This window comes from Kogia breviceps, chromosome 2 (assembly GCF_026419965.1).
Source record: "Kogia breviceps isolate mKogBre1 chromosome 2, mKogBre1 haplotype 1, whole genome shotgun sequence".
Lineage (NCBI taxonomy): Eukaryota > Metazoa > Chordata > Mammalia > Artiodactyla > Physeteridae > Kogia > Kogia breviceps.
This window is the reverse complement of record NC_081311.1, coordinates 83,460,391-83,485,360: the sequence shown is the minus strand read 5'-3', so window position 1 is coordinate 83,485,360 and position 24,970 is coordinate 83,460,391. Positions and strand designations below refer to the sequence as shown.

Below are 24,970 nucleotides of genomic sequence, written 5' to 3'. Positions count from 1 at the left end.
AAGCACATGCACCCAAGCCATCCTAGAAAAGATACCTTAAAATCACGGATCAGTTACCATCGCAGTGGCTACACAGACAGCCCACTGCTGACTCTTGAGTTTTCAACACAGCCAAGAACCAGGAGAAAAAATACTCAATTTATGAGAGCACAATATAGATGAATAAGGCACAAAGAAAACGGACAAGTGGTCTTCTGTTGGAAGATTTTCTGTCAGTGTTTGAAGCCTTTGAACTAAATCGGGAAGAAAACATCATGGTGTACATGAGAGCCAAAGAAAGCGTATTTTTAGGTATTTACAACAAAACAAGACAAACATCAGTCAGAAAAGCTGAAGATATTTTTAAAATCAGTCTTATGTGAAGAAACTGAAGCTTAGAATGGTTCAGGGATATTCTCATGGTCACCTAAGCATATAGTGATAGAACTGGGACTAAAACCCGGTCTCCACTCCTAGTCTAACAGGGGATCCCTGGGTCTATCTTGGTCACTACTACTTAGTCTAAGGGTGGATCCCTGGGTCTATCTTGGTCTCCACTACCTAGTTTAACGGGAGATCTCTGGGTCTATCTTGGTCACTACTACTTAGTCTAAGGGTGGATCCCTGGGTCTATCTTGGTCTCCACCCCTAGTCTAATGGGGCGGGGGGTACTGCAGTCATTTTTAAGAAAAAGGATAATGTTCTTCAAATACACTTAGGAATAGAGAGCAACAGAGTTTTAAATAAATAGGGAACTCAAATGACTAGAACCAGATTAAATATTAGTCCTTTGTCTCCAAGGAAGAAGCTGTAGAAGAAAATGAGCGTTTTATTGTATTCTTTCCTCAGAATTGCTTCGATCCTTAAGAGTTGTGTTGTACCTTTCTGATATAACCTTATTTACAAAGCTGATGACTCATTCTGAAGGGGAAGTTAGTAACCCAAGACTAAATTAAAGTGTTCTCTGGCTAAGCCAGTAGAGGAAATAACGCTGCAAAAGCAAGAACCTCAGTACCCAAACAGGATTATAGTTATTCATTCCCATTTAACAAGAGTTTATATATACTATTTACTTTGTGCCAGGCACTATTTTAGGGGCTTTATAATCGTTAACTCACTTAACCCTCATAATAACCCTAGAAGTTGCCTCTAAGAGCCCACTGGGAAATGTATCCTGGGTATTTTGAAAGGGGGGGGGCAGTGTATTTGGCTGGCAGATTAAATGATACTGTCCCGTCGGAACAGAGATAAACATCTAAGCGGGAGGAACGCAAGGGTGCCCAGAAATCTGTGCCAGTTTCCTGTGGCTGCTGTACCCATTAACCACAAGCTTGCGGCTTAAGACAACAAATGTATTCTCTCGCAATTCTGGAGGAAGGAAGTCCAGAGTCAGTTTCACTGGGCCAAAATCGAGGTGTGGACAGGACTACCCTCCCTGCAGAGGCTCTAAGGGAGAATCCATTCCCTCCCACTTGAGGGTTTTGGTGGCTGCCGCCAGTTTCTGGCTCCTGGGCACGTCACTCCAATCTCTCCTCTACCTTCACAACACCTCCTCTTCCGTGAGTCAAACCTCCTTCTGCCTCCTCTCTTACAAGGACATTTGTGATCGCATTTAGGACCCACCCGTGTAATTCAGGATGATCTGGTCATCTCAACATCCTTAACTACATGCACAAAGGCATTCTTCTCCAAATAAGGTAACATTTACAAGTTCCAGAGACTGTATCTTTGGCCCAGATATCTTTGGGGGGCCCTTTTTCAGCCTATCACAAAATTATCTGGCGAATAGCAGCTCCACCCCCAACACACACACACACACACACACACACACACACACACAACCTCCCAGATTGGAGCAGGACTCGCCTGTGAAACAACCTTCTATCTGTGGCTTCATCAGAGTCGCAGGGACACAGATTTCAGGGCACCGCAAGGGACTCCCCGCATTGGCTGGGAGTGGACTCTGTGCAGCTCTGACGATTCCCTCACGACACGTAAAGAATGCCATTCTAACTCCTTCCTGTATTTTCCAGAAATCACCTTGCCTGGACTCATTTGGCAGGGAAACACCCAGGCAACCACCTGCTCTAGAGCTGAGCCTTCTCCATCCATCTATGGGCTTCATTTCAATTCAAGGTCAGAAACTCCTTCATTTATGTTCTGCAGGCCAATAGAACTACTTGTCTTTCTCACAGCAGGTGCTTCCTGTGCTGATTTTACACCTGGCTTCATCTTATCCTTCCTGCCCTCCTATTGCCTTTGTGCTGATTTTGAAACCCACTTAAAAAAAAAAAAAAGCATGTTATTGTGTTGTGTGAATTTTTATAAAGCAGCCTTAGTTTTTTTAAACACAGGTGGCATATAAATCATACCAGTCCATTTTAAAATACATAAATGTGTGACCAGGCATATGTCTTGTCAAGAGTGTGGCCTCTGCCCTAGGGGGCATGTTTCTACTCTTCCATCCACAGCTGGGGGACAGAAGTTCAACCTCCACGTCTTATACTGGGCTCCTTCCAATTCGAGGTCCGAGCACACTGGAAGCGCTTCAGGCAGGGTGCTTGAGCTGGTGTAAATTACTGATCAATGGTCATTTAGGCTGTGTCTTGAATAGCTTGTTGAGAAAAGTCACATGGTATATGACCCGAGGGGAAATGAGTTGCACTTATCTTCCCTAGTATTTCTGCCAGGAAGGCAGATGGGCATCGGCCAGAAAGGACCAGCGCCCAGTGGGGCACCCCTGGCGATGGCCTGGCTGGGGACACAGTAACTGCAGGTGGAGTCTGGTTAGCAAAAGCACCCTCCTCATTCTCCAAACTCACCTCCATCTAGATTCCTGAGGCGTCCACGCACAGGGACACACCAGATGAATAGGTGCTATTACCAGCCTGCCCTTCAACCTCAAGTCCCCATGGCTTTCCTATCATTGTGCTGGACTTAGGAATTTCAGAGCTTTCTTGTCTCTAACACAAATGATGTCCTAGAGGTCATCTTAAGTGGTTTCCTCTTTCGCCCTTTCTCCCTGAGCCCACCCTCGCCTCTCATCACCCTGAGGGCAGCAGAGAGAGAATGAAAGGTAAACTGCTCTCTTCCCTAAGTCCCAGAACGAAGTCTTAACTTCTCTTCTCCGACACCGCGCGCTTGTGAGAGACTTGGGAAGTGCTCCCAGGTCGTATGGTGACTGTGGCTTTAACCACATTGATTTCTAATGCAAGTACTCCTTCCACCAAAATCGTCTACCCAGTAACAATGGTTTCTGTGTTCCTGGGGCCCCACTGGTCACTGACTTTCATTAGTGCTTCTGTCTTGGAGATGGAACGGAGAGCAGAGAGAGCTTCTGCCCGAGGTTGACAGTGCATAATTCTCTCATCCTCTTGTCCTCCCCTCTCACAGGGACCTGCCTCTCTGGGGCTATAACTCTTCCTAACCTACTAATCACTTCATGCTTTTATTTTGCTAATCTTGCTTTGCTCGTGTATTTAACAAGGGCTGTGCTCAACATTCGGTAGATGCTAAGCTTGCTTGTGCAAGCTCTTCAGAAAGTCAGGAGAACCAGGTTGGAAGCTGGCTCTCTAGGGACCTGTCCTCAGTTAACTGGTGGCCAGAGGAGTGAGGTGGAAAATCACGCATCCTTATCACAGCTGATTAGAACAAAGGCATCAGGCAGGCTGTTGACACCCTCTCCAGAGCCCACACGCTGCCACAGCCTTTTCACCCATGACACTGACCCAGCAGGTGTCAGCTGTTCTTCAGGTGTAACCTCCAGATGTTACCTTCCAACCGAAGTTCTACCACCTCTATACAGAATGGTCTCAGGTACATCTCTCTGAACTGAAAATACAATCCACGAAGACAAGAGGACTGGACATGCTTGGGCTTTTGACAATCGCTAAGTTTTCCTTGGGCAGAGAGATGACACTCCACTGACCACTCGTCTCCAGGGAAGTGATGCTGGTTGCTGTAGGGTCTCTGGGTCACACATACACTTGGCATATGTTTATTATCACAGGCTCTGAAAGAAATCAGGCCCGTGCATGTAGACATCAGACCAAGATCCAGTAGAAAGCACTACACAACAAATCATTAAATAATACAGCACTGTAATGAAGGTGAAGGGGCTGTACCAGACAGTCTCCTGAGATTTCCCATCATCCCAGCACCTGCTTGTGCCTTAAACGTAAAGCACAAACTGCGTCTGAGAACTCCAGCTCTGCTGTTATTCAGCCATGGTCTTAGGCAAATCGCTTAACCCATTTAAATCATAGAAAGGAAAGTGTTTTATGAAAGCACACGGCACTGCACGTAAAAGTTTTTGGAGACTTTGTTTAAGCCATTACATCTGCCTTCTCACTCTTGGCCTCTTGAAGGACTTACTCAACCTCCAAAGCCAGCTCAGATGGTTCCACCAATATCCCCGAGTAGCTGTGGAGTCTTCTTCTGGCACTCAATGGCCCATGGTACTTCCCCCATCACAGTACTTAACACCGCTAAGCTATTTAATAGCTTATTAATAGCGCTATTAACAGCGTTATTAATAGTGCTAAGCTATTTGTGGAAGTGGGGCACCGCCCAGAGGCTCTTCACGTATATTCATCTGTTCTCGGCGCCTGGGTCAACGTGATCCCGAAAAATGCTAAATAATAATGCTAGCTGAATGAATGACATCACCCTAGATTACAGAGACGTGAAAGCACGGAGTCAGGTCGGCTCACCGACTATGAATTCCACTGGGGACATAAGAGGAACAGTATCGTTTGTGAATTGCAAGGCTTAAATGAGCAACAATTCGGAGCTCACTGCACATATGCCTAGGAAGCTAAAGGTGTTTTTCTTAACTACTATGGATGTCACCTTACAGGGTCCTTCACAATTTCTTCAGCTTTCATCAGGTAACGCTGGACTGCCTTATCGTCTACGTTTCTCTGCTGGTCACCGAGTAGCAAGACAGACCCACTCTGAACTTAGAGGTAATGACTTATGCCAGGTAGCAAAAAAGGAAACCAGCTGAATTTATTTTCTAGTCACCTGTGGCGCCTCTGTAGAAGGGTATATTCGAAAACATTTTATGATCTGGGGAACTTTCATATTCCTTGCCAAGCTGTATTTACAGCATTTAGAGTGCAAAGAGAAAGTCTGGGGTGATTTATGTATATTGCAGATGGAGCATGAAGCACCACAGTGGTTTATGTATATCTGCCACTTCACTGCAGGAGCAAGAGATGTGTCAGCCCAGCCAGAAGGGAAGGGCCCCTTGCTCGCCCTGATTCATTCCACTTCTAACTCTGACAGGCTATCCCACAGTGATGAGACAAAGGCCCAGAAACTCACAGGCCCTAGGAGTCACTGCGGGTCTGAATCAGAGCGCTCGCCCCGAGACAGAGCCAGCCCTGCAAGCTTCGCCTGGGGCAGGCCAGGCAATTCTTCAGTGCTGCAGGGAGGGGCCACAGCCCTCTGAGTGCTGGGCTGACTTAAAGCAGCACTTCTGGAACTTTCTGCAGAATGATCTTCGGAGGAATCTGTCAAGGTGCAGGGCCGGGGGCAAAAGTTTGGGTGGGGTGCGATTCTGCACGTTTCCGGTGACGCCTGCTCCACGGACTACATTTTGAATTCTAGATCTCAACTAGATCTACATTAGAATACCTGGGGGGGGGGGGGGGTACTTTTAGAACCGTACAGGCGCCCAGGCCTCACTCCTTACTAATTAAATCTGAATGATGCTAGGGGCCTGAGTGGGGAGTGGGGCTGGCGCAAGGGGGACACAAGGGCGAGTTCTTGATCCAGGCTCGATATTGTTCTAAAAGCTCCCCCAAGTGATTCTCATGTGGTCAAGGTTCAGAACAGCTGAGCTCAGGTTCAACTCATTGTTCAGCAGGGGCCCAGCCTCGAAGGAAGAGGTCCCAGTAGACAACCAGACTTCACCTGGTTTTGCCACTTTCAGTTTTCCCCACCAAGGACTTCCCTGGTGGTGCAGTGGTTAAGAATCCACCTGCCAATGCCGGGGACACAGGTTCAAGCCCTGGTCCAGGAAGATCCCACATGCCGTGGAGCAACTAAGCCCGGGGGCCACAACTACAGAGTCTGCGCTCTAGAGCCCGCGAGCCACAACTACTGAGCTCACGTGCCGCAACTACTGAAGCCCACGCGCCTAGAGCCCGTGCTCCGCAACAGGAGAAGCCACTGCGATGAGAAGCCCGTGCACCGCAACGAAGAGTAGTCCCCACGTGCAGCAAGGAAGACCCAACGCAGCCAAAAATAAATAAATAAAATAAATTTTCCCCACCGAACAGTTACCCCACTTGCTGAAGGCAGTTTCCTGCCACCCCTCATTTTTTAAAAAAATACATTTATTTATTTATATTTTATTTTTGGCTGCGTTGGGTCTTCATTGCTGCGCGCGGGCTTTCTCTAGCTGCGGCGAGCGGGGCTTCTCATTGCGGTGGCTCCTCTTGTGGAGCACGGGCTCTAGGCGTGTGGGCTCAATAGTTGTGGCTCGTGGGCTCCAGAGCACAGGCTCAGTAGTTGTGGCCCCGGGGCTTAGTTGCTCCACGGCATGTGGGATCTTCCCGGACCAGGGCTCGAAACCAGGTCCCCTGCATTGGCAGGCGGATTCTTAACCACCGCGCCACCAGGGAAATCCCGCACCCCTCATTTTAATGGTGACTTTCAACATAGCAAATGAGCAGGAATGCTCTTCCTTCTCTGCATATCACCCCAGTTCCTGACATGGGGTTGTGTGCATAACAGGCTGTCAACATGCCGGTTCACGATGGTGAGTTTTACTTCCTCTCTCTGACCCCAAAGAGGTGCTAATAAGCAACTACTGCACCAAAGGGAAGAAGAGACGCAAGGGGTCCAGAGTATTCAATGACTGAACAGTGCTGAGACCTAACTACTGATACAACAACTCCAAGAATGAGCTAAGAGAGGAATAAAGCTTCTTTCAGATTCTTAATGGCAAGAAAACAAACTGCAGTTTTCTTTCAGTCGTTGAACGGATTCAACGCATTCAAGTGATGAAAGTTGGTGATTCTTAATTCAGACCAAAATAATATCGATACACAACCACAGACAGTTTAGCATGTTATCCTCACTTTTAAGCTACAAAGCATAAAGTGTGCATAAAAGGTTTTAATAAATATAGTAAGGCTTAAGGTGATGACCATTCTGAGTGGAAAAGTTTGCTTTCTCACATAGTAGCTGACATTCAGAATCTTTAAAACCTAAAATGTTCACTGCCTTACTGTGAGGGATACAAAACACAGCTTGCCCCACGTTTTTCCCCACTTGAAGTATCTTTGTACTACCTTCTTTTCCTCCCACCTCTGATGGACAAACAATGATACAAATATTTTTGACAGGTTAAGAGAATGCAGTTCTCTTGACGGGTGTGACCTGAAATGTTTACTGTTTCAGTGAAAAGCTTTTACTGAGTCAGCTGGACAGGGAGGAATGCAGCTTACAAATAAATAAAGCTCAACCCAGTGGCTTCAGAGCCCAGGAAACCGCAAGAACAGCTGTTGAACACACCAAGGAAGGGCAGCAGGGAAATGCCGCTCTCTTACACTGTTAACTGGAGGCAGACCCTACCTGTAAGAAAGCCGCCAGCTACACACAGGTCCTCTCATCTCGCACAGAACACCCGAGGTCTTCTCCAGGGACCCTCTCATTATACTCTCAGTACCAATCCTTGGCCACAGGGCCTCAGGACGAGGCTGTGAGGAGATGGCTGAACGCCTCCAGGCCACCTCAGTAGAAAGTGGCCCCCGAAATGGCCCGAGGCCCCGCACCCAGGCAGATCTCCCTGCCTGCAAACTAAACTGGCAGCACTGGTCCCACTGGCCCGGGGACCGCCCGGGGGACAGTCGCCTCCCTCCTGGGTCCGTTAGATGGACTCCAGGATCCAGTCGGCGCTGTGGAGCGGGGAGGCGGGCAGTGAGGGGTCCCTCGGGGGTCTTCGCTCCCTCCTGTCGCGCAGGGAGCTCTGCTCCTGGAAATACTCCTCCTCCTCATCGAAGAAGCCGTTCTCCAGAGCGTAAGTGCAGTCTGGGCTGGACGCTGCCTGGCACGCACCCTTGTATTCCTGGATGGACTCGTAGAGGCTGTACAGCTGGCAGAGCAAGGACATGTCCAGCTGTCGGAGGCCAACCTTGAGGGAAAGGGCAGGCAGGTAAAAACGAAAAGTCAGCACTGGAGTGTCATCTCAGCTGTACCCTTGGCCAGCCATCTGCTAGCGCCAGCACATTCTATCCACGCGGCAAACGATGCAGAGCATCACCTGAATGCTTCGGATTTCCAGTTTTGAGAAAACCTTAACTACGTGATGCCCACGCCTCAGACGTTGCCCAACATGTCAGGGAAGGACCACAACCGCAGGCCCCGGCACACCCTGCAGAGCAACAGTTTTGCACATTCTGGAAGCCCCAGCTGGCTTCGCATTGGACAGCAAGATTCAAGGGTGTCATCTCCTCTGGCCACGATCAGATTCAGGGAAGACCCACGTGTGCCTGCCCTGCTACGGCCGTCTCTCCTCTCTGGGGCAACAGCCTCCTTGCCACCGCCAGCGGCTCACCGGTCAGTGTCACACACTGGCCCCTGGAGCGCTCACCCTCCGACCCGCTCCGTCTCCAGGCTCACAAGTGGTCAGACTCCCTCTCCTGTGGACAAGAGCACGTCTCCTCCTGAGACCGCTGTGGGACCACTCCCCAGAGCGGCCACCGAATCAGCCTAGTAAGACCCGGGACCTCTACAGATTCTCCTGGGAACTATTTTCACAAGTGATGACAGAACCAAGAACATTTAAAAGTCACATATTTGTTTACCTTCAGGTTCCTCCCTTCCCCGCGGCCCATCCCAGGGAAGAGAGCACAGTCAGGACAGGTGATGCATCGTTTCCACCAAGCCCAAAGGGAGAAGGGTTAATTCACCTAGAAATGCAGCCTTGACCAGCGCATCGACGCTCTCCTGTACATGAGAACCACTTGGGGATCTTGCTAAGCCTGCAGATTCTGACTCGGCCCCCAGGCCTGAGGCCACTGGTGACAGGGACACTGAGCAGTGCTGCTGGGGGGCAAACCTCACGGAGCCTCGAGGGGAGACACTCTAAACAAGATGCCAGAAGCCGTGCCTTCCGCTTCTTGGCCCTTGAGCAAGTTATTTATCATCTCTATGCCTTACTTGATGGCAGAATGGAATACTTTCTCTTAATCGATTGGGAGAATCAAATGAAATACCAACCATTTAAATAAGCAGGAATCAAATGCCTCCTGTGTATCAAGCACTAGGCTAAAGCAGTCACGATGCACGGGGAAGAGTACACAGAACAACACAGAGAGTGTCAGAGGAATCCGTCTTTATAGTTTACCCAGCAGTGAGATTTTCTACACAAGGGAAGCTAGGGCCCAGTAAGGAGCGGTCACCTGGTGACAAGACTGGGTGATAAATTCCAGGTCACTCTTCACATGGTCAACCACTACCAATCACCAGCCCTCTCTCCAGTACAGCCGAACAGACCACAGAAACGGAGCCGCTCGCGCCGCCTTTGCATATTAGCCAAGACGCTACAAGGAAGACCCATACAGAGATGCGGGTCCTGTTCTTTCTGGAGCGTTTCCCATTATTCTAGAATTCCTTCTATCTAGAACTCCTAAAGAAGCTGTTCCCAGGAAGAGACCTCGCCACAAGCCGGGGGCATGGCTTCCAGGCCCAGCTCCGGCACTTTCCATGGCTTTGTTGAGGCCCTTGCCCTCAACCTGTCAATAAATGGAGGCTTTGGGCCAGATAATCTGCGGCTACGCAAACACTGGGGCTCTGTGTCCTAAACCACCGCTCCTTAGTCCTCAAGGAATGGCGAGCCTGGGAGAAGGCTTTCCTGAAGGACAGACATGCCCCAAGGCATCCTACTCTCCAAAGCACACCTTGAACAGGGAAGGCAAACCAAGAGGTGAGCGGGCGGCCACAGTGTCCCACTGTCGGGTCAAGACACCATCACTATTCCTAACGAGTGTGTGTGTGTGTGTGTGTGTGTGTGTGTGTGTGTGCGCGTGTGCACACACAGGCACGTGTGTATGTCGGAAGAGTGGGTCCCTGACATTTCTGTTTTAAAAATTACACAGATGATCCTGAAGTCCAGTTCTAGTGAAGAACCAGGGTTCTTGACGGGAGTATCCGTCTGCGTCTCCTGGGACACGTGTAGGGACTGTCCTGGGCGCCCGGAACCGCAGGTCGGCAGGGGGCGCGGCCCCATATCCGGGGTGCCTGCCCGCAGGCCCGGATCCAAGCTGTGAGAGCACCACAGACCAACTGTTCAGCTCCTGAAAAGAGCGGCAGCTGCCGCCACCCTTGTTTCCCTCTTCGCTGTTCGTTTCCACCCTGCTGGCCTGCAGGGTTTCGGCTTGGAAAGGCATGGCAGGGAGCTCAAGGCTCCGGCCAGGGCAGCGCCCGCGTGCCGCCTCGCTCCTCCGCCCGCTGAGCCCTGATCCGGCCCGGGGTGCGCATGGCGTCGCCGGGGCAGCCACACTGGATGCGCGCTCTCCCCGCCAGCCTGCTTTGTGGGAAGCAGTGGTAACTGCAGACTCTCAAGCAGGAAAGGCCCTCCCGTGTCTTACTTCAAACCCCAACAAAGAGGACCTTGCAAACCAGCTAGTTCATTTCAAACCGATGTAATTATTCTTTATACCAAGTCAAACTCTGGAAGCCCTTTGATGCTAGGTGTCGCCGCTGCACATACAAATTTAGTTACTCTCTTTCTTAACCACCTTTTAAATATTTGAGGATAATCTCTTTCCACCACCTTCACCCCCTAAACCATATGCCTTCTCCGAGCTAATATCCTCAGTCCTTCCACTATTCGTGATGACTCTCTGTTCTGTTAACCAGCTAGTTCTTTCCTCTGGACTTTCCAAAGCCTCCTCCACGGTATCGGGATCTGAATACAGCAACCAAGCCACAAGGTTCAGACTTGGCAAATTCCCATGGCCCTACCTTCTCTCGGACTTTATACAGGGAACATAAACTTTAATAAAGGAAGTCACACCTTCCAGAAAGTGCCACCAATATTTGCTCCGAAAGTCATAGTAAACATTCATCCGGAATCCTGGAGATGCTTCTACCAGGTCACTCTGATACCAGTAGGGTTGGGGGAATCCCAAAACTGTAAGGGAAAAACACAGAAGTAGCAGGGAGTGACATGCCACTGGCCCAGGTCTGTCACCCAGCTGGGCCACTGGAATGCAGCGGGCACAGGTGAATGCAGAAGACTAGGCTCCACGGCTCTACAACCCCTGACAGGCTGCAGAGGCCCCGACCTCCCACGATGCCGTACTACCCCCGAAGCGAGGTTCCAGGCTATTCTCTTTAGGTGCTGAGGTTCTCCAAGGCATTCCCAGGCCTACATTAGAGACACACTAGGCTGGGAGTCGGATCACGACCTGGACCTTTCTGCACCGTGGCGGCCGGTGACTCACAAAGCTGCCTTGTTATCGGGCAGAAAGCTGGCCTAGAAACCAAGTCTGACCAGCCTAGGAATACAGCGCAGCCCTGTCCATGCCTGTTACACAAGCCAACAGATGCCAAGCGTTTGGACTAAATGAACAGGATTACAGGGATTTAAAAACAAGACACGTGCACGCACACACCCACACCCCACCCAGCTTCTCAGGACCTCCTCCTTCTTCGGGTGCTAGATTCCACTTCCTCTGATTCACCAGCAATCCTCCAGATTAGCTAGGAGGACATGGGGTAAGTAGACAGGAAGCTAGGAACAACCTAGCTTCCCAGCCAGGACCCCTCTCCCCGAGCTGTGCTTGTTTAAACATTTTCACTTGAATTTTCTAGACGTAAATTGAAAATCCCTAGGCAGCATCCCCTAATCTGGTCTGAAACTATGCTCCCCTGCACCTCATGCACTGTTCAGGATGAGGCCCCTTCACCCCGAGTGTCCCCTGGCTGTCTCCAACTACACCTGTTGAAGCCCAGCCCCAGGGTCTCCTCCACTCTTCAGACCTGGAGGGGCTCAGCCACCAGTGCTCCTTGCTTTCCCTTGCCTTCTCTGCCTGTCTCATGGCATTTATCACTCTCTACCTTATGCTATGGGTACACACGTGGTCTTCCTTCTCCTACTGTAGGAGGAGCCCAGAAGGCAGGGACCCATCTCCCCTTTGGGTCCCTCAGCACCCAGCGCAGAACCTTGCAGAGGAAACTTGGAAACTGGTTGCCTGAGGGAAAGCAGCTCGCTGTGGAGACCTCGATGCCCTCCCAGAGGATGCCTGGCAGTGGGTCACACCAGGAATCGCAGGCCCCTGGCTCCAAACCAAGGTCCCCCTGAGGAAAGCCACAGACCATGTGGTTCTCACCTGATTCACAGCTGGATTCAGAAAATGCAGCTCTTATTTGAAAGCGTAGTTGAAAAATTCAGACAGGCTCATTTTAGAAAAACACAGAGTTCTAAGACCCTGCAATTTGCAGCCCCTTGTTCTAGACCTCTGAGACAATTCAGAACAAGCCACTTGCTTCCATCTCCTTGAACTGCTAGCGTGATTCCTTCCTCTCTCTGTTCAGGCTTCCTGCCTCCTTCCTGAACTTTTCACACGAGCAGAGCTCCCTGCACGCTGCCTGCTGCGCACACAGGTGGCCCACCAATCCGCAGCATCTCCAGCGAGGGGGCCGGAAAATCCCGAACCACCCTTGCTCGCGACGGTTTCAAGAGTTCACAGTGGGCTGCCCCATGAGTACACCTCAGACAGGGTGGTGGTTCCAGCTGGGTCTGGGGTCACCCAGCCTCTGGATATCTCTGGAGGGTGATGTTGAGGAGGAAGTTCTTCCTGACTTTCAGATTATAATAGAAACATTACCATTAGAGTACAAGACCTAGAAGATGAAAGAAGACTTTCATGGGAGATTTACGTTGATTGAAAACAGAGCATCATGAAAAATTTAAGGATTTTCTCAGCAGTAAAAAATACATTTAAGAAAAACAGTGTTTTATTTAAGTAACTAAAAACAAAATTTTGGGTAATTCACCGGTGCAACTTCTTCCCAAACACAGTAGTGAGTAGAAAACAAGATAAACACACAAGGAAATGGCCTTATTTGTACCCAGCTCCGTATAGGAGCCTGGGCCCAGGGGAAGGGGAAGCAGATCTGGTGCCAGCATGGGCAACGAGCCCTCTCCCCTGCTAGTCTGCTACCGCTGTGATTACTCAACCTAAGATGAAAAATAACCCACCTCACATGGGGCGAGGGATGTATAGATCCAAAGTTAAGCTATAGAATCAGGAACTACAGTACAGGGGGCCCCAAAATATGGGGACAGATGCAGAAAAAGTCTGTCGGGTGAAAGTTTAGTTCGGAACATAATGGATGATAGAAACTTGACTTAAGAAATTATATTATAGTCATACAATAAAAGCCAGGCAGTCATTTAAAAGACAGAGCAGCTCTCTAAGTACTAGAGTAGGACACTGACGAACACACACCATTTGGCACAAAAGTTCAAGGTACAGAGTAGTATGTTTAGTAGGATCTCACTTTATACATCTAGGCACACACATGTGCACGCTTTTGACTAGAAGAGAAAATGTCCGTTAGCAGAATTTACTTCTGGAAAGTGGGACTGGATGTTCACGGCCTTCTGTACTGCTTAATTTTTTTTTTTTCCAACAAGCATGTTACTCTTAATTTTAAAAACTAGTAATAGTAGGGCTGCACGCTTGTAAAACCTTTCTGGAGGACTCACTGGCTATGTCTATCAAAAGCCTTAAAACACCACATAACTTTTTTTTAAAATTTATTTTTGGCTGTGTTGGGTCTTCGTTGCTGCCCACAGGCTTCTCTTGCTGCGGAGCATGGGCTCTAGGAGCACGGGCTCTGTAGTTGTGGCTTGCGGGCTCAGTAGCTGTGGCTCGTGGGCTCTAGAGCGCAGGCTCAGTAGTTGTGGCGCACGGGCTTAGTTACTCCGCGGCACATGGGATCTTCCCGGACCAGGGCTCGAACCCGTGTGCTCCATACTGGCAGGCGGATTCTTAACCACTGTGCCACCAGGGAAGTCCCTCACCTAACTTTTAACCAGCTAACCAGTTCATTTCTGGGGACCGTGGAGTAGAAAATCTCAGCTGTACATAAATAGGTAATCCTCATCCTTGTTCTGTGACGTAGGTGTGGATTCTGTTATGATGAGGAAACTGAAGCCCTGAAAGATGCAGGCCCTTCACTAAGAGGAGGGGGCTGCAAGCAGGTGGTAGGACTCCAGCGTCAATGCCGGACAATCAGCTTGCCCTGCCTGCACAGACAACACTGGGAGATGCCACCACGTCAGCTGCGGTGCAGCAAGCTGCTGAGATCACAAGTGCCTTTTATTTGGGGCTTTTCTGAATTTTCCAGATTTTCTACTGTGAATACGTATTAATTCATAACAAGGGAACTTTTAAAGTTATCTTTTGAAAACATAATGAATGAGTAAGCATATCCAATGAACAGCTTGTAAATTTATTTTAGACAAGACTTGGTAAATGCCCCCAATTTAATGAGAGCATCTAGTATGCATCCACAGGACTGGAATGCAATAAAGCAGTGACTAATGGATCATAACCTGATTTCTGAATAAAGGATGTGTTGACAGAAGGATGCTGACCTGCATACTGTTTAGAAAAGGAGAGCCAAAGAGAACAGCTTCATTGGTGTTGATCTAATAGAGAAAAAGCTATGAACTCAGCAGCCGAAGCTGGACAGAGCTGCCCCTGCAGGACCCGAGCTACCCGGCATGCTGTGATTCTGGGCTCCCTCAGCAGGCTTCCATCCGTCACACGGCTCCTCCCCAGGGAGATGCACTTCAGTCAGCCTCGTCTCCTGTTAACACCCTGTAGCCCCACTGAGCTGAGGACTGCCTCGGAAGAGCCCTGGTGACTCAGAGACAGCAAACAGACCAGGTGCATAGCCTCTCCAGGGATTAAGCCAGACCTAAAGCTCGGCCCACCTCTACACTCTCCCATAAACTCCTCGACCAGGAAGGGCAGTCTGAGTGGAGTTTTCTGCTTACACCAGAAGGCATCCGCAATGATGGATGCAGCCCATTCTGCAACTCAGCAGTTCTCACGAAGACGTTCTTGCTCATCTCTAACCTAAAGTAATGATAGTACCAAGGAAGCCCATTTCCTCTCGTTGTGTCCTAGGTAAAGATGAAGAAAAGCAACCAACCATTGTCTTTAAGAAACGTCTTTGTACATTCCTTAACTTTCCTGATTACAAAAATAAAATATTCTAACTATTAAAAAGTCAACGGCTCAAAATTATACAAAGAGTCTTCCGTAATTTCAGGTTCTAAAGCAGCAATCTTCAAATGTTTTGGTCTTGGGACCCCTTTATACTCTTAAAATTATTGAGGGTCCCCAAGATCTCCTGTTTATGTGGGTTATACCAATCAATAGTTACCTTATTGGAAATTGAAACTGAGAAGCTTTAATATTAATCCATTCAAAAACACTATACCCATTGTTAATATAAATAACATTTTTATAAACGAGATTTTGTAAATCTTTTCAATCTCTGGCTTATCTGCTCTGTACTTGATCCTTGTAACATGCTTTTTTTGGTTGAAATAAACCTGGCCTCACACAGATATGTAATTGGGAAAAAGAGGAGTATTTTAATCACCTTTCAGGTAATTGTGGCTATTCTTCTTTGACACTATCCTTAAGGTGGCTCCAGTGTGGAATTTGAAACTATGCCAATGAGCTTTTCATACTGTTTCATTAAAACCCACCAGTCTCGCACTCTGAATGGATCTTTTGTTTTTGTTTTTGATTTTTGCGGTACGCGGGCCTCTCACTGTTGCCGTCTCTCACCTTGCGGTGCACAGGCTCCGGACGCGCAGGCTCAGCGGCCACGGCTCACGGGCCCAAACGCCCCGCGGCACGTGGGATCCTCCCGGATCAGGGCACGAACCCGTGTCCCCTGCATCGGCAGGCGGACTCTCAACCACTGCGCCACCAGGGAAGCCCTGAATGGATCTTTTAACCACGTGTCAAGCGTTGGTTATGTGAAAAATGTGGAAAAATGATTCACTGAATTATTTAGCTCCTCAAAATATTGATACATTTTCTTAGGTATTATTTTGGAAAATCACATTTGTCAATGTGACCACCGCGTAATTACAGACCCCTGAAAGGATCTGGGAACCCCTAGATGTCCTCAGACCATAATTTAAGAACCACTGTTCTTAACATAGCCACTTTCAGCTGTTTAGCATATGTCCCTCAAGACATCATACACACACAAATGTATACATGTGCTGTTTTGTAACTTACTTTTCCATACCTTGAACACCTATGTTTATTTACAGTTACCACATTCTTTTCAACAACTATACAGTACTCTATCACTGTTATATATTATTATTATAGAATACTACTATATATCACTGCAAAAGATATTCTTGTACAAGTACTGTTATTCCCTTGTGTGACTACTTCTGTAAGATAAATTGATGAAAATGAAATTGCAGGGGAGAAGGCAGAGAAGGGGAATGGGATGCCTTCCTTCCAATCCTTCCCCAATCCTGGGGCCACAAACAGCAGACCATTCATCAAGGATTTGTGTCCAAGGCCTGAAAGCTCATTACTCAAGATGATGAATGCAAACGCATATGCAGTTGATGCTAAAAATCAGGTGGGACTAGAAGAAAAAACACGACTTACTAATGACACGTTGGAACTCAACACACATTTGAAGGTTAGCTTGCATTTTGTCATTTTCTTGAATGATATCCAACTCACTGAAATTGCCTCTCTGCAAGAGCAGATGCAGTTAAGGAAGAGCATCTGAAGCTACAAATCAGAAAACCAAGTTCTTGGACAATATACAGAAAACTTCATGTCAGCATCTAGTGTTTTTTAGACAACTGACATAAAAACAAGAGAAAGTGGTTGGTGTCCATTCTGTTTTACAGTGCTTATTTCCCCGAACCCATACCATCACTATGATCATTCTTTTCAATCTCTGCTAATCTTTTAGGTAAAACATGATACCTTATTGTTTTAATTTGCATATCTGTGGTTATAAGGGATTTTAAACACCTTGCCAGTTCTCTTTACCTGCATGAACTTGGCTATTTTATTGCCAATCCTAAGTACAGTTGACAACCTAAGAATACACCAAACACCCTCCTTCCAAGTTTCTAGTCTCCATATGTATTTTGGTAATCTTCCTTAGCCCCGCCTCCCCAGGCTGGGACAGGCCTGGCATCCCACAGACCTTACCCCTCCCCTAGACAGCACTGATCAGAGGACACACACCCCCCTCCACTTCTCCAGTCAAGCACCTCGCTCCCAGAATACTTGAAGACAGGATTCTCTGACCTGCAAAACGAGGCCAGCCCATGGCTCTTTAGGACCAATCAAGGAAGTGAACAGAGAGCGCTCATAAAAACCGAGAAGGCCACCTCTCTTAATGAATTTCTGTAGATCCACAAGGAAAGCTAAGGGTTTGTCTCTTGGGGGAGAATGAACATCTCTGTTATGTCTGTGGGGGAATAAGCCACAGGAAAGAAGGAGCAGCCTTTGTGAGCGCTGCCTACTTATCACTTGGAAACATCTGGAGAATGTGGGCAAGGAGTGAGGTGAACAGGAGGCCAGGGCTCTGGAGAATAGCACTGGACAAGAGGGGGCAAACATCTGACCTGGCCAGTCTCAGGGCTGGTTTCCTGCTCAGGGACTCTGTGATCTGTCCATAAGGTTTCTTACCCAGTATCGTGAAAATTTTAGCTTCTCAAATTGGGTTCTGAAGTCCCTGTAGCGTTGAGGCAGGCATTGCAGGAGCAAAACTGCACAGCTTCTGACTGCTACTGGGTGGGAGAAACTGCCCGAGGGCTGTGGTCCTCTTCCTGAGCCCTCTCTGAACATCCTTGCCCACCTGGCCTCGAAGATCTACAGCAACGTCAGGCCCGGGCCCAGAGCAGGGGACACTGATGCCTGCAGGGTGCAGAAAGGCCTGGGCACTGGCTCTGTAAACGAAGAGGTACCCAAAGTGCCAACAACTGGGGCACTTTCACAGCCACACTTAACAGATGAATGCCTTTAACCAAAAGGGGGAGAAAAAGCAGAAGGGCAGCGCTATTCGTGAGAGACTTATGAGTTAGGAAAAATGTGAATTTACAGTCTCTACAGGGAGGTACAGTAATAGATAAAAGTTGAAAGTGGTACGAAAAAATATCTTTCAATCCTTTACATCTTCAAATCTTAAGGCTATAAGTATAATCTCACTTAGAGATAACCTTGAAAGGGAATGAAACCAGGCCAATGACCCCACAGACACAAGTCTGCTTTCACACACACGAAGTATCATATAGACTTTTAGCTTTTGCTTTTATTGGATGGATACTGGGATGGAGACAGGTATTACACATGGTAAGAATGGCCTAAAATCTTTAAGAACTATTGTAGACACCAAATTTCTGATGAACCAAGTCCAAGAATAGAAACTTACACCCTTCTTCCTTTTCTGCCCCCAGACCTTTGCGTCAAGTGGATCTGCAACAAGCAGGGAAAGCTGTGCAAGGGTCCTCAGGGGAACTAAGCTCACTGCATTAGAGAGGACCTGCCCCCGTGCCCACGTTATTTTATGACAGAGCAAACGTCTTCTATAGGCACCATGATGACCCATAAAAACATGAGGGGAAAAGAATTATACTACTATTGCCAATCGGATCCTTTAGGGCATTTAATCTCATTTTTCCAATAAGGGACCTGTAGCCTAAAATAATGAAGAGGATGCCCAAGTTATATCACTTAATTTAATAACACAATTCAAGCTCTTGATGCCCGGCTCATGAGCTTCCCAGCTCTCAAAGAGCTTGTTAAAAATGCAGATTCTGCCTCTCCCCCATTCAGATTCTGTTGGTATAGGAAGGGGCCCGCCCGGGAATCTGCATTTTAGCAAGCACCACATGGGACTCTGGGGCTGCTGGTCCATTTGGGGAACAGCAAGATAAGCCATACTGGTGAGAAGACCAGTGGAAACACAAAGACAATACTAAAGGCCAGTGGCCATCCCCAGCTGCCTCTGACCAAGGTCAATCAAGAATGCTGCATTGGGGGCTTCCCTGGTGGCGCAGTGGTTGAGAGTCCGCCTGCCGATGCAGGGGACACGGGTTCGTGCCCCGGTCCGGGGGGATCCCACGTGCCGCGGAGCGGCTGGGCCCGTGAGCCGTGGCTGCTGAGCCTGCGCGCCCGGAGCCTGTGCTCCGCAACGGGAGAGGCCACAGCAGTGAGGCCCGCATACCGCAAAAAAACAAAAAAAAAACGCTGCACTGGGAGCTAATGCTCTTATTATTCCAGATGGCATTTCACAGGCCTGGCTTGAAATTGGACCTCCAACCAGAAACCCATTTAAAGACTCAAACCTCCTCTCTGAGACCCTAGTTTCGTGTGTAGGATAAGGACTGAACTCTGCGGGGATTTGGACGATTCAAGCTCATGCCTGTCTCCTAGAATACAGTTCAATGGACAAGCTTGTTAGGCCTTTAGCTGTTGTCTCAACTGAAATGCGGGAAAGATAAGTGTTGCTGCTCTCAGGAATCAAATCCTTTTTCTCAGATTAAATTCTTCACCCAAACCATTGCAGTTCTGAAACTCGAAAGTTCTGCGCGGGTGACCTCCCACTCATGCACAAATGGGTGACCAAAGCAACTGTTGGACAGTTTGAAGAAAAAAAGAAAAAAATGAGGCAAAGAGTCTTCAAAGCTACTAGAACGTGCTGCTGGTTTGAGGAGCGGAAGCCAAGAAGACACAGACCCCGTGTCTCTGAGGAGAGACACGGCCATCTCCCGGCCCCACGGCTGAGGCTCTCGTTGTGTCTCTCCGCTTTCATGGGACGCTTTTGAGGACCTAAACTTGATGGGCTAACCCCACAGGGCTGCTGGCCAGTGGTCTCTGAAGAACCCTGCAAGGAAAGGTGTGTGCCAGGTCCCTGGGAACCCTGAGAGTCACCTGTGTCCTTCAACCACATGCAAGGATTTGAAACGCCAACCGAGATCTTCTGAGCCAAGATAGTCTGTCAGCGTGGCAGATAAAAATCTTTTAAACTATGGGGCCCTTGAGGGCAAAGTATTCTTATCCAGAAAAAGGTCTGCGGTAGACATCTAGTATTTTGGCTGTCCAACAGCTGCCCCCTGCTCCATTTCTGCAAACTGTTCTTTCTCTGAGGGATGCCCAGCCCCGAACCCCATCCACATGGTCATACCATCTTAGTAAAATACCATCCTGCCCTCTGTCACCGATAGCTGGCCCAGGCTGACCAGACCCCACCAAGCTGGACCCACTGGCATCCTTCCACACAGTATTTTCAAAGCGGCAGTAAGAAGCATGGCTGAGGGACTGCCCTGGTGGTGCAGTGGATAAGACCCTGCACTCCCAGGGCAGGGGGTCCGGGTTCGATCCCTGGGCGGGGAACTAGATTCCAGCATGCATGCCACAACTAAGGAGCCCATGTGCCACAACTAAGGAGCCCATGTGCCACAACTAAGGAGCCCATGTGCCACAACTAAGGAGCTGGCGAGCCACAACTAAGGATCCAGCAGGCTGCAACTAAGGAGCCTGCGTGCCAGAACTAAGGAGCTGGCGAGCTGCAACTAAGGAGCCCTGTATCTGAAACTGAGACCTGGTGCAACCAAATAAATAAATAAATAAATATTTTTTAAAAAGAAGCACAGCTGAAACTGGGAGTGTGGACACTGCTGGCAGCCACATTCCAAAATGTAGGGAAAAAATTTTTCTACATAAAAACGAGGGGAAAGAAGAATACAGTGGCCTTCCTGGGTTCCCCATCAACCCGGGTTCTAGTCTGTCTCTGTACACATGCAGCCCTACAAGTTTCCCCTTTTGCAAGAGTTGGTTCAAACTGAGTCTCTATTACTAATACAGAGTCTTCAGACATGGAAAAATGACACGTGTCCTAAACTAAACACGTGGTCTAAACTACAGCAATCATATTGCCGCAAAGAGGCCCACCTCTACCAGATGTTATAAGCTCCTTAACACCTAGACAGTTCCTATTCACCTCTGTGTCCTCCACACCACTTTATAACTAGCAGACACCTGGTCAACATCTGTTGAATATGATCCAAAAATATTCTCTGATGTTGGAAAACAAACAAACAATCAATCTCAGCTTCTGGTTTTAAAGGACTTTTTCAGGTCTAAAGAGCAATAAGCATCTGTTGGACCCTCGCAGCTCTCCAAATGAGCTCGCTAGGGCAGGGGAAGGGAGCTCACAGGAGCACAGAACTTCAGAGTTACCCTGTTATGAGGACAGGAAACCAGCACTCTCAGAGCAGAGCAGGGCGTCGCCAGTCATGAGACAGAACCTCTGCCCATACGGGCGCCCCTGGACACCAGCTTCCCCAGGGTCTGCCCTCGCGGTCCATCAATCAGTTCTCTCCAGGCCAGACTCTGCCAACCTCCAGCTCCACATTCTGAAATGTTTAACATACTCTTCCGCTGATGTAATGGCAAACCACCTTCCCGCATAAGCAGCCCCTCCTCCTGTGACTCCCAGAGTGCTGTGCTGAGCCCCACCTACCCAGTGATGGATTATCAAGGTTATTACTGCCATATAACGGCGCACTATGGAGTGAGAGACGACATGATAGTATACACTGACCTAGAAAATATTTGTAATATGTGCCCCCCAAAAGCAGTAAAATGCAGTGGTTAAACAGGGTCTTGGAGCCGGACACATCTGGTTGAGTTTGTCCCCCTTAGGTGAGTTACTTAAATTCTGAGTCAAATTTTTAAAAATAGAGACTTTCAGTACCTATCTTGTGGAGAAGTTATAAAATTCAAATAAGACGATGTAAGGAAAGCGTTTACAGTGTGCCTATCGGGAGATATACCCAGATATTAACAGTGATTATCTCCAGGTGCTAGGACTGTAATTTTTCATTGTTTTGCTTAGCTGCACTTTCCATTAAAACATTTAAGTCATCTCTGGTTCCTGAGCATCACTGTCCCTGACTCCTAACATTGTATCAGCAATTCCTGCAGATTCTGTTTCAGAGAAGTAGCTCCCATTTGATTCTTGTTTCCCATTCCCGGGTCCCCGTGCTGTCGGAGGCTCTCACCTACCCCGACCACACCTCTAGCACCTGCCAGGCCCAGCTCTTCCTCCTCAGCACCCAGCTATCACATCAATGCTTCAAAGCCAGCTCTCCTGCTTAACCCGTTCCTTTCCTACTTGAGGCTTTCCTCAACCCACCTGGCCCCGGCCCCCCGGCCCCTCGCAGCTGCAATGTCCACTCCTGCGTTATTCCAATGGGAGCGCCCTTTGGGCCGGCTGTGCTGCTAGTCTCCTATCACCCTCTCTCTTCTTAAAATGCAGCCACCTTCTCAGGCCTTCCGCACTACCTCTGCTGGAAGCTGGCCCTCTTTCTGTGCTGGCACAGGACTGTTTCAAAAGGAACTAATTTCATTCTGCCAGGGCTTCTAGTTAGGTCCCTTGACACAGATCTGACCTCAGGCCTTCAGAGTCAGTAGATCAACACAAATTACTAGGCAGATAATTCAGGCACGAACTCTCCATTCTGATCTTGCAAGGCCCCCCAGCTGGAGCCTCAGTTTGAGGCGACCACTCAGACCTCACTGCCCTAGGTGAGTAAATCTCAAAAAGCCAAAAAACCAGAGTACTTCAAAAGACCTTGAGACACTTCTTGGAAGGGACCTGTCAAGGCCTGTAGCCATATTTTGTCTTATCTCAGCTAAATATCAGACAGACCTAAGATGGCTGTTTATTTTCCTTGTGCTTCAGATAGGCTTTGAGAGAGCTCTGGTCCAAAGCACAATGAGAAGGCTGTGGCTATACTTCAGTTGCACCAGGGGGGACCTGGAAAAACACTTTCGGGAAGGGCATGTTTACTCCCACTTGGGAGTATGTGAGACTGCAAAGCACTTTCACAAAGCAGAGAGAGCTTCACAACAGGAAAAAACCTCTCTGAGGTTTTCCTGTCTCTGTTCTGGTAACTTAACCAGGATGGGTCTTCCTATTTCACCGCCGTATTTATGCTGCATCCAAGTTCAGGCTGTAAACATACTCGGTGTAGATTTATCTAATTAAGACATAGATTACCAGCTGTGCAATGCTGGTGTCGATTAATGTTTATTAATAAATTTAGAACAGTTGGCTTGGAATTTAAGTCATTCTGTAAGAAGCTTAGAAAAATCTTTTCGGGGAGAACTGGAGATCACTTCAGTGGCAGCCACGGAGTGAAAGACAATATCTAATTGATTAAAAGGTGTTAAGGCTGTTTTTCTAGATTTAATTCTTAGTTTTCAGAACAGATATGCTCCTGAAAAAATGCATAAACTGAATTTTTCTAAAGAATATCTTAATGCACTTGATGCATATTTAAAGGATTCCTATTATAAATTTTTTGGTAAATTTATTCTTGGGGAAAAAGCAGTTTTCATATATCAGATTTCCTTAATAAAGTATTTACCTGTGCCAGGAGAGGGGAAACACCTGCACTAGGTAAAAGGAATGGGCAAATTCTAAAAAGAGAAAAGGGTGGCCAGGGGAAGGTGCTCAGGGGCCCTGCAGGAGGGTTAGAAGGAGGAAGTTTTTCTCTTCTCTTCTAGGCTGGCCGAAGCCTGGAGAAGCCTGGAGAAAGGCTCCCTGCCACCCAAATCCCTGCCCTTGAGCTGCTTCTGGCGCCACCCTAAATCGTGCGTCCTGGTCCACAAACACTTAACATACTTCCCAACGACTGCGGAAAAACTAAGCCCCATTGTTTGGAGCCCGGACACAACCTGAAGAACCTGCACGGGCTTCCCCCAGACGGCGAGATGCCACCGCCCCACTCCTCTCAAGCGGGCTCGGGGTGTCGGCGTACCGCGCGGACACGGTCAGGGCGAGCGGTGGCTTTCACGGCCATCTGTGGGCCGAGCCGCTCCACCGTAATCCAATTCTGCACGCGCCGCCTCGGGCGCGGGGGAGGGGAGAGGGCTGTTCCCATCTGCCGTCTACACTCGCAAGGACAAAAAGCTGTTCCTCTTCAGGGCAGGAAAATAAAATCGCGCACAGCTCTCAACCCCTCGCGCGCAGCGATGGCCGCTCCCCGACCCGGGAGGTCTGCTGCCCTCTGGGGAGGGGTAACCAGCCACCCCCGGCCCTAGGCCAAGCGCCAGCCTCACGCCGCGCCTCCCGTGTCTCTAAGCCAGCTGGGGCCAGACTAGGGGAGCCCGGTCTCCAAAAAGCTGCCTTTTGAGAGGGGTGCCCTCCCAGGGCGAGGGTCCAGTCGCGGGCACAGGGCGGAGAGTGTCCCTCTTTGGGCGCCGGCGCTTGGGGCAAAAGAGCCGGAGACAGGAGGGTGTCGCGGGGACTTCCGGCGAACTTTCCCGGGACGGCGAGCCGGGAGGGGAAGGACCCCCGCCCCAGCCTGCGGACCTCTCTTACCATCTCCTTGCGCAGCAGGGCCAGCGCGGCGTCCAGATTGGGAGGCTTGGCGGGCAGCGCCGCGGCCCGCGTCCCGCCGCCGCCAGAGCCCCCGCGGCTCAGCTCGTCCTGGATGCGCGACTTCTGCGCGTACAGCCGCTCCAGGTGCCTCCAGCCCCCCGACGCGCCGCCGCCCGACGCCGAGTGCAGCAGCCCGCTCAGGCTCTTGGGCAGCGGGGGCAGCCCGTCCATCCGCAGCCCGCGCACCGAGCCGGCCGCCCCCGGCCCGCTCATCCCGCCCGGCCAGTCCGCTAGCCCTCACGTCCTCCTCCTCCTCCTCCTCCTCCTCCGCCGCCGCCGCCGCCGCCTGGGGCCCAGGCTCCCCGGCCCGCCCTCTTCCCGGCGGCGCCCCGCCCACTTCCCCTCCCCGCCGCGCTGCCCCCGCCCCTCGCCCCGCCCCTCCCTGCGTCCCCGCCCCGCGCCCTCGCCCCCTTGGCGCCCCACCTCCCGGGCTCTCCTACGGCCCCGCCCATTTAGCACCCACCCGACCTCCAGCGCTTCGGCGCTCACCCCCGCA

General features: G+C 49.5%; 1 protein-coding gene and 1 pseudogene across 1 annotated transcript; one reads left to right on the top strand and one right to left on the bottom strand.

Annotated features, from left to right (window-relative positions):
• Positions 1 to 7,089: 7,089 nt before the first annotated feature.
• Positions 7,090 to 24,743, bottom strand: FAM89A (family with sequence similarity 89 member A). The gene is made up of 2 exons (XM_059053344.2): positions 24,415 to 24,743; positions 7,090 to 8,125 (listed from the first exon to the last, which is right to left on the bottom strand). The coding sequence occupies exons 1-2, from the start codon at positions 24,685 to 24,687 to the stop codon at positions 7,862 to 7,864; spliced, it is 537 nt and encodes a 178-aa protein (XP_058909327.1). The 5' UTR covers positions 24,688 to 24,743; the 3' UTR covers positions 7,090 to 7,861.
• Positions 16,597 to 18,543, top strand: LOC131751505 (short coiled-coil protein B-like; annotated as a pseudogene).
• Positions 24,744 to 24,970: the final 227 nt, after the last annotated feature.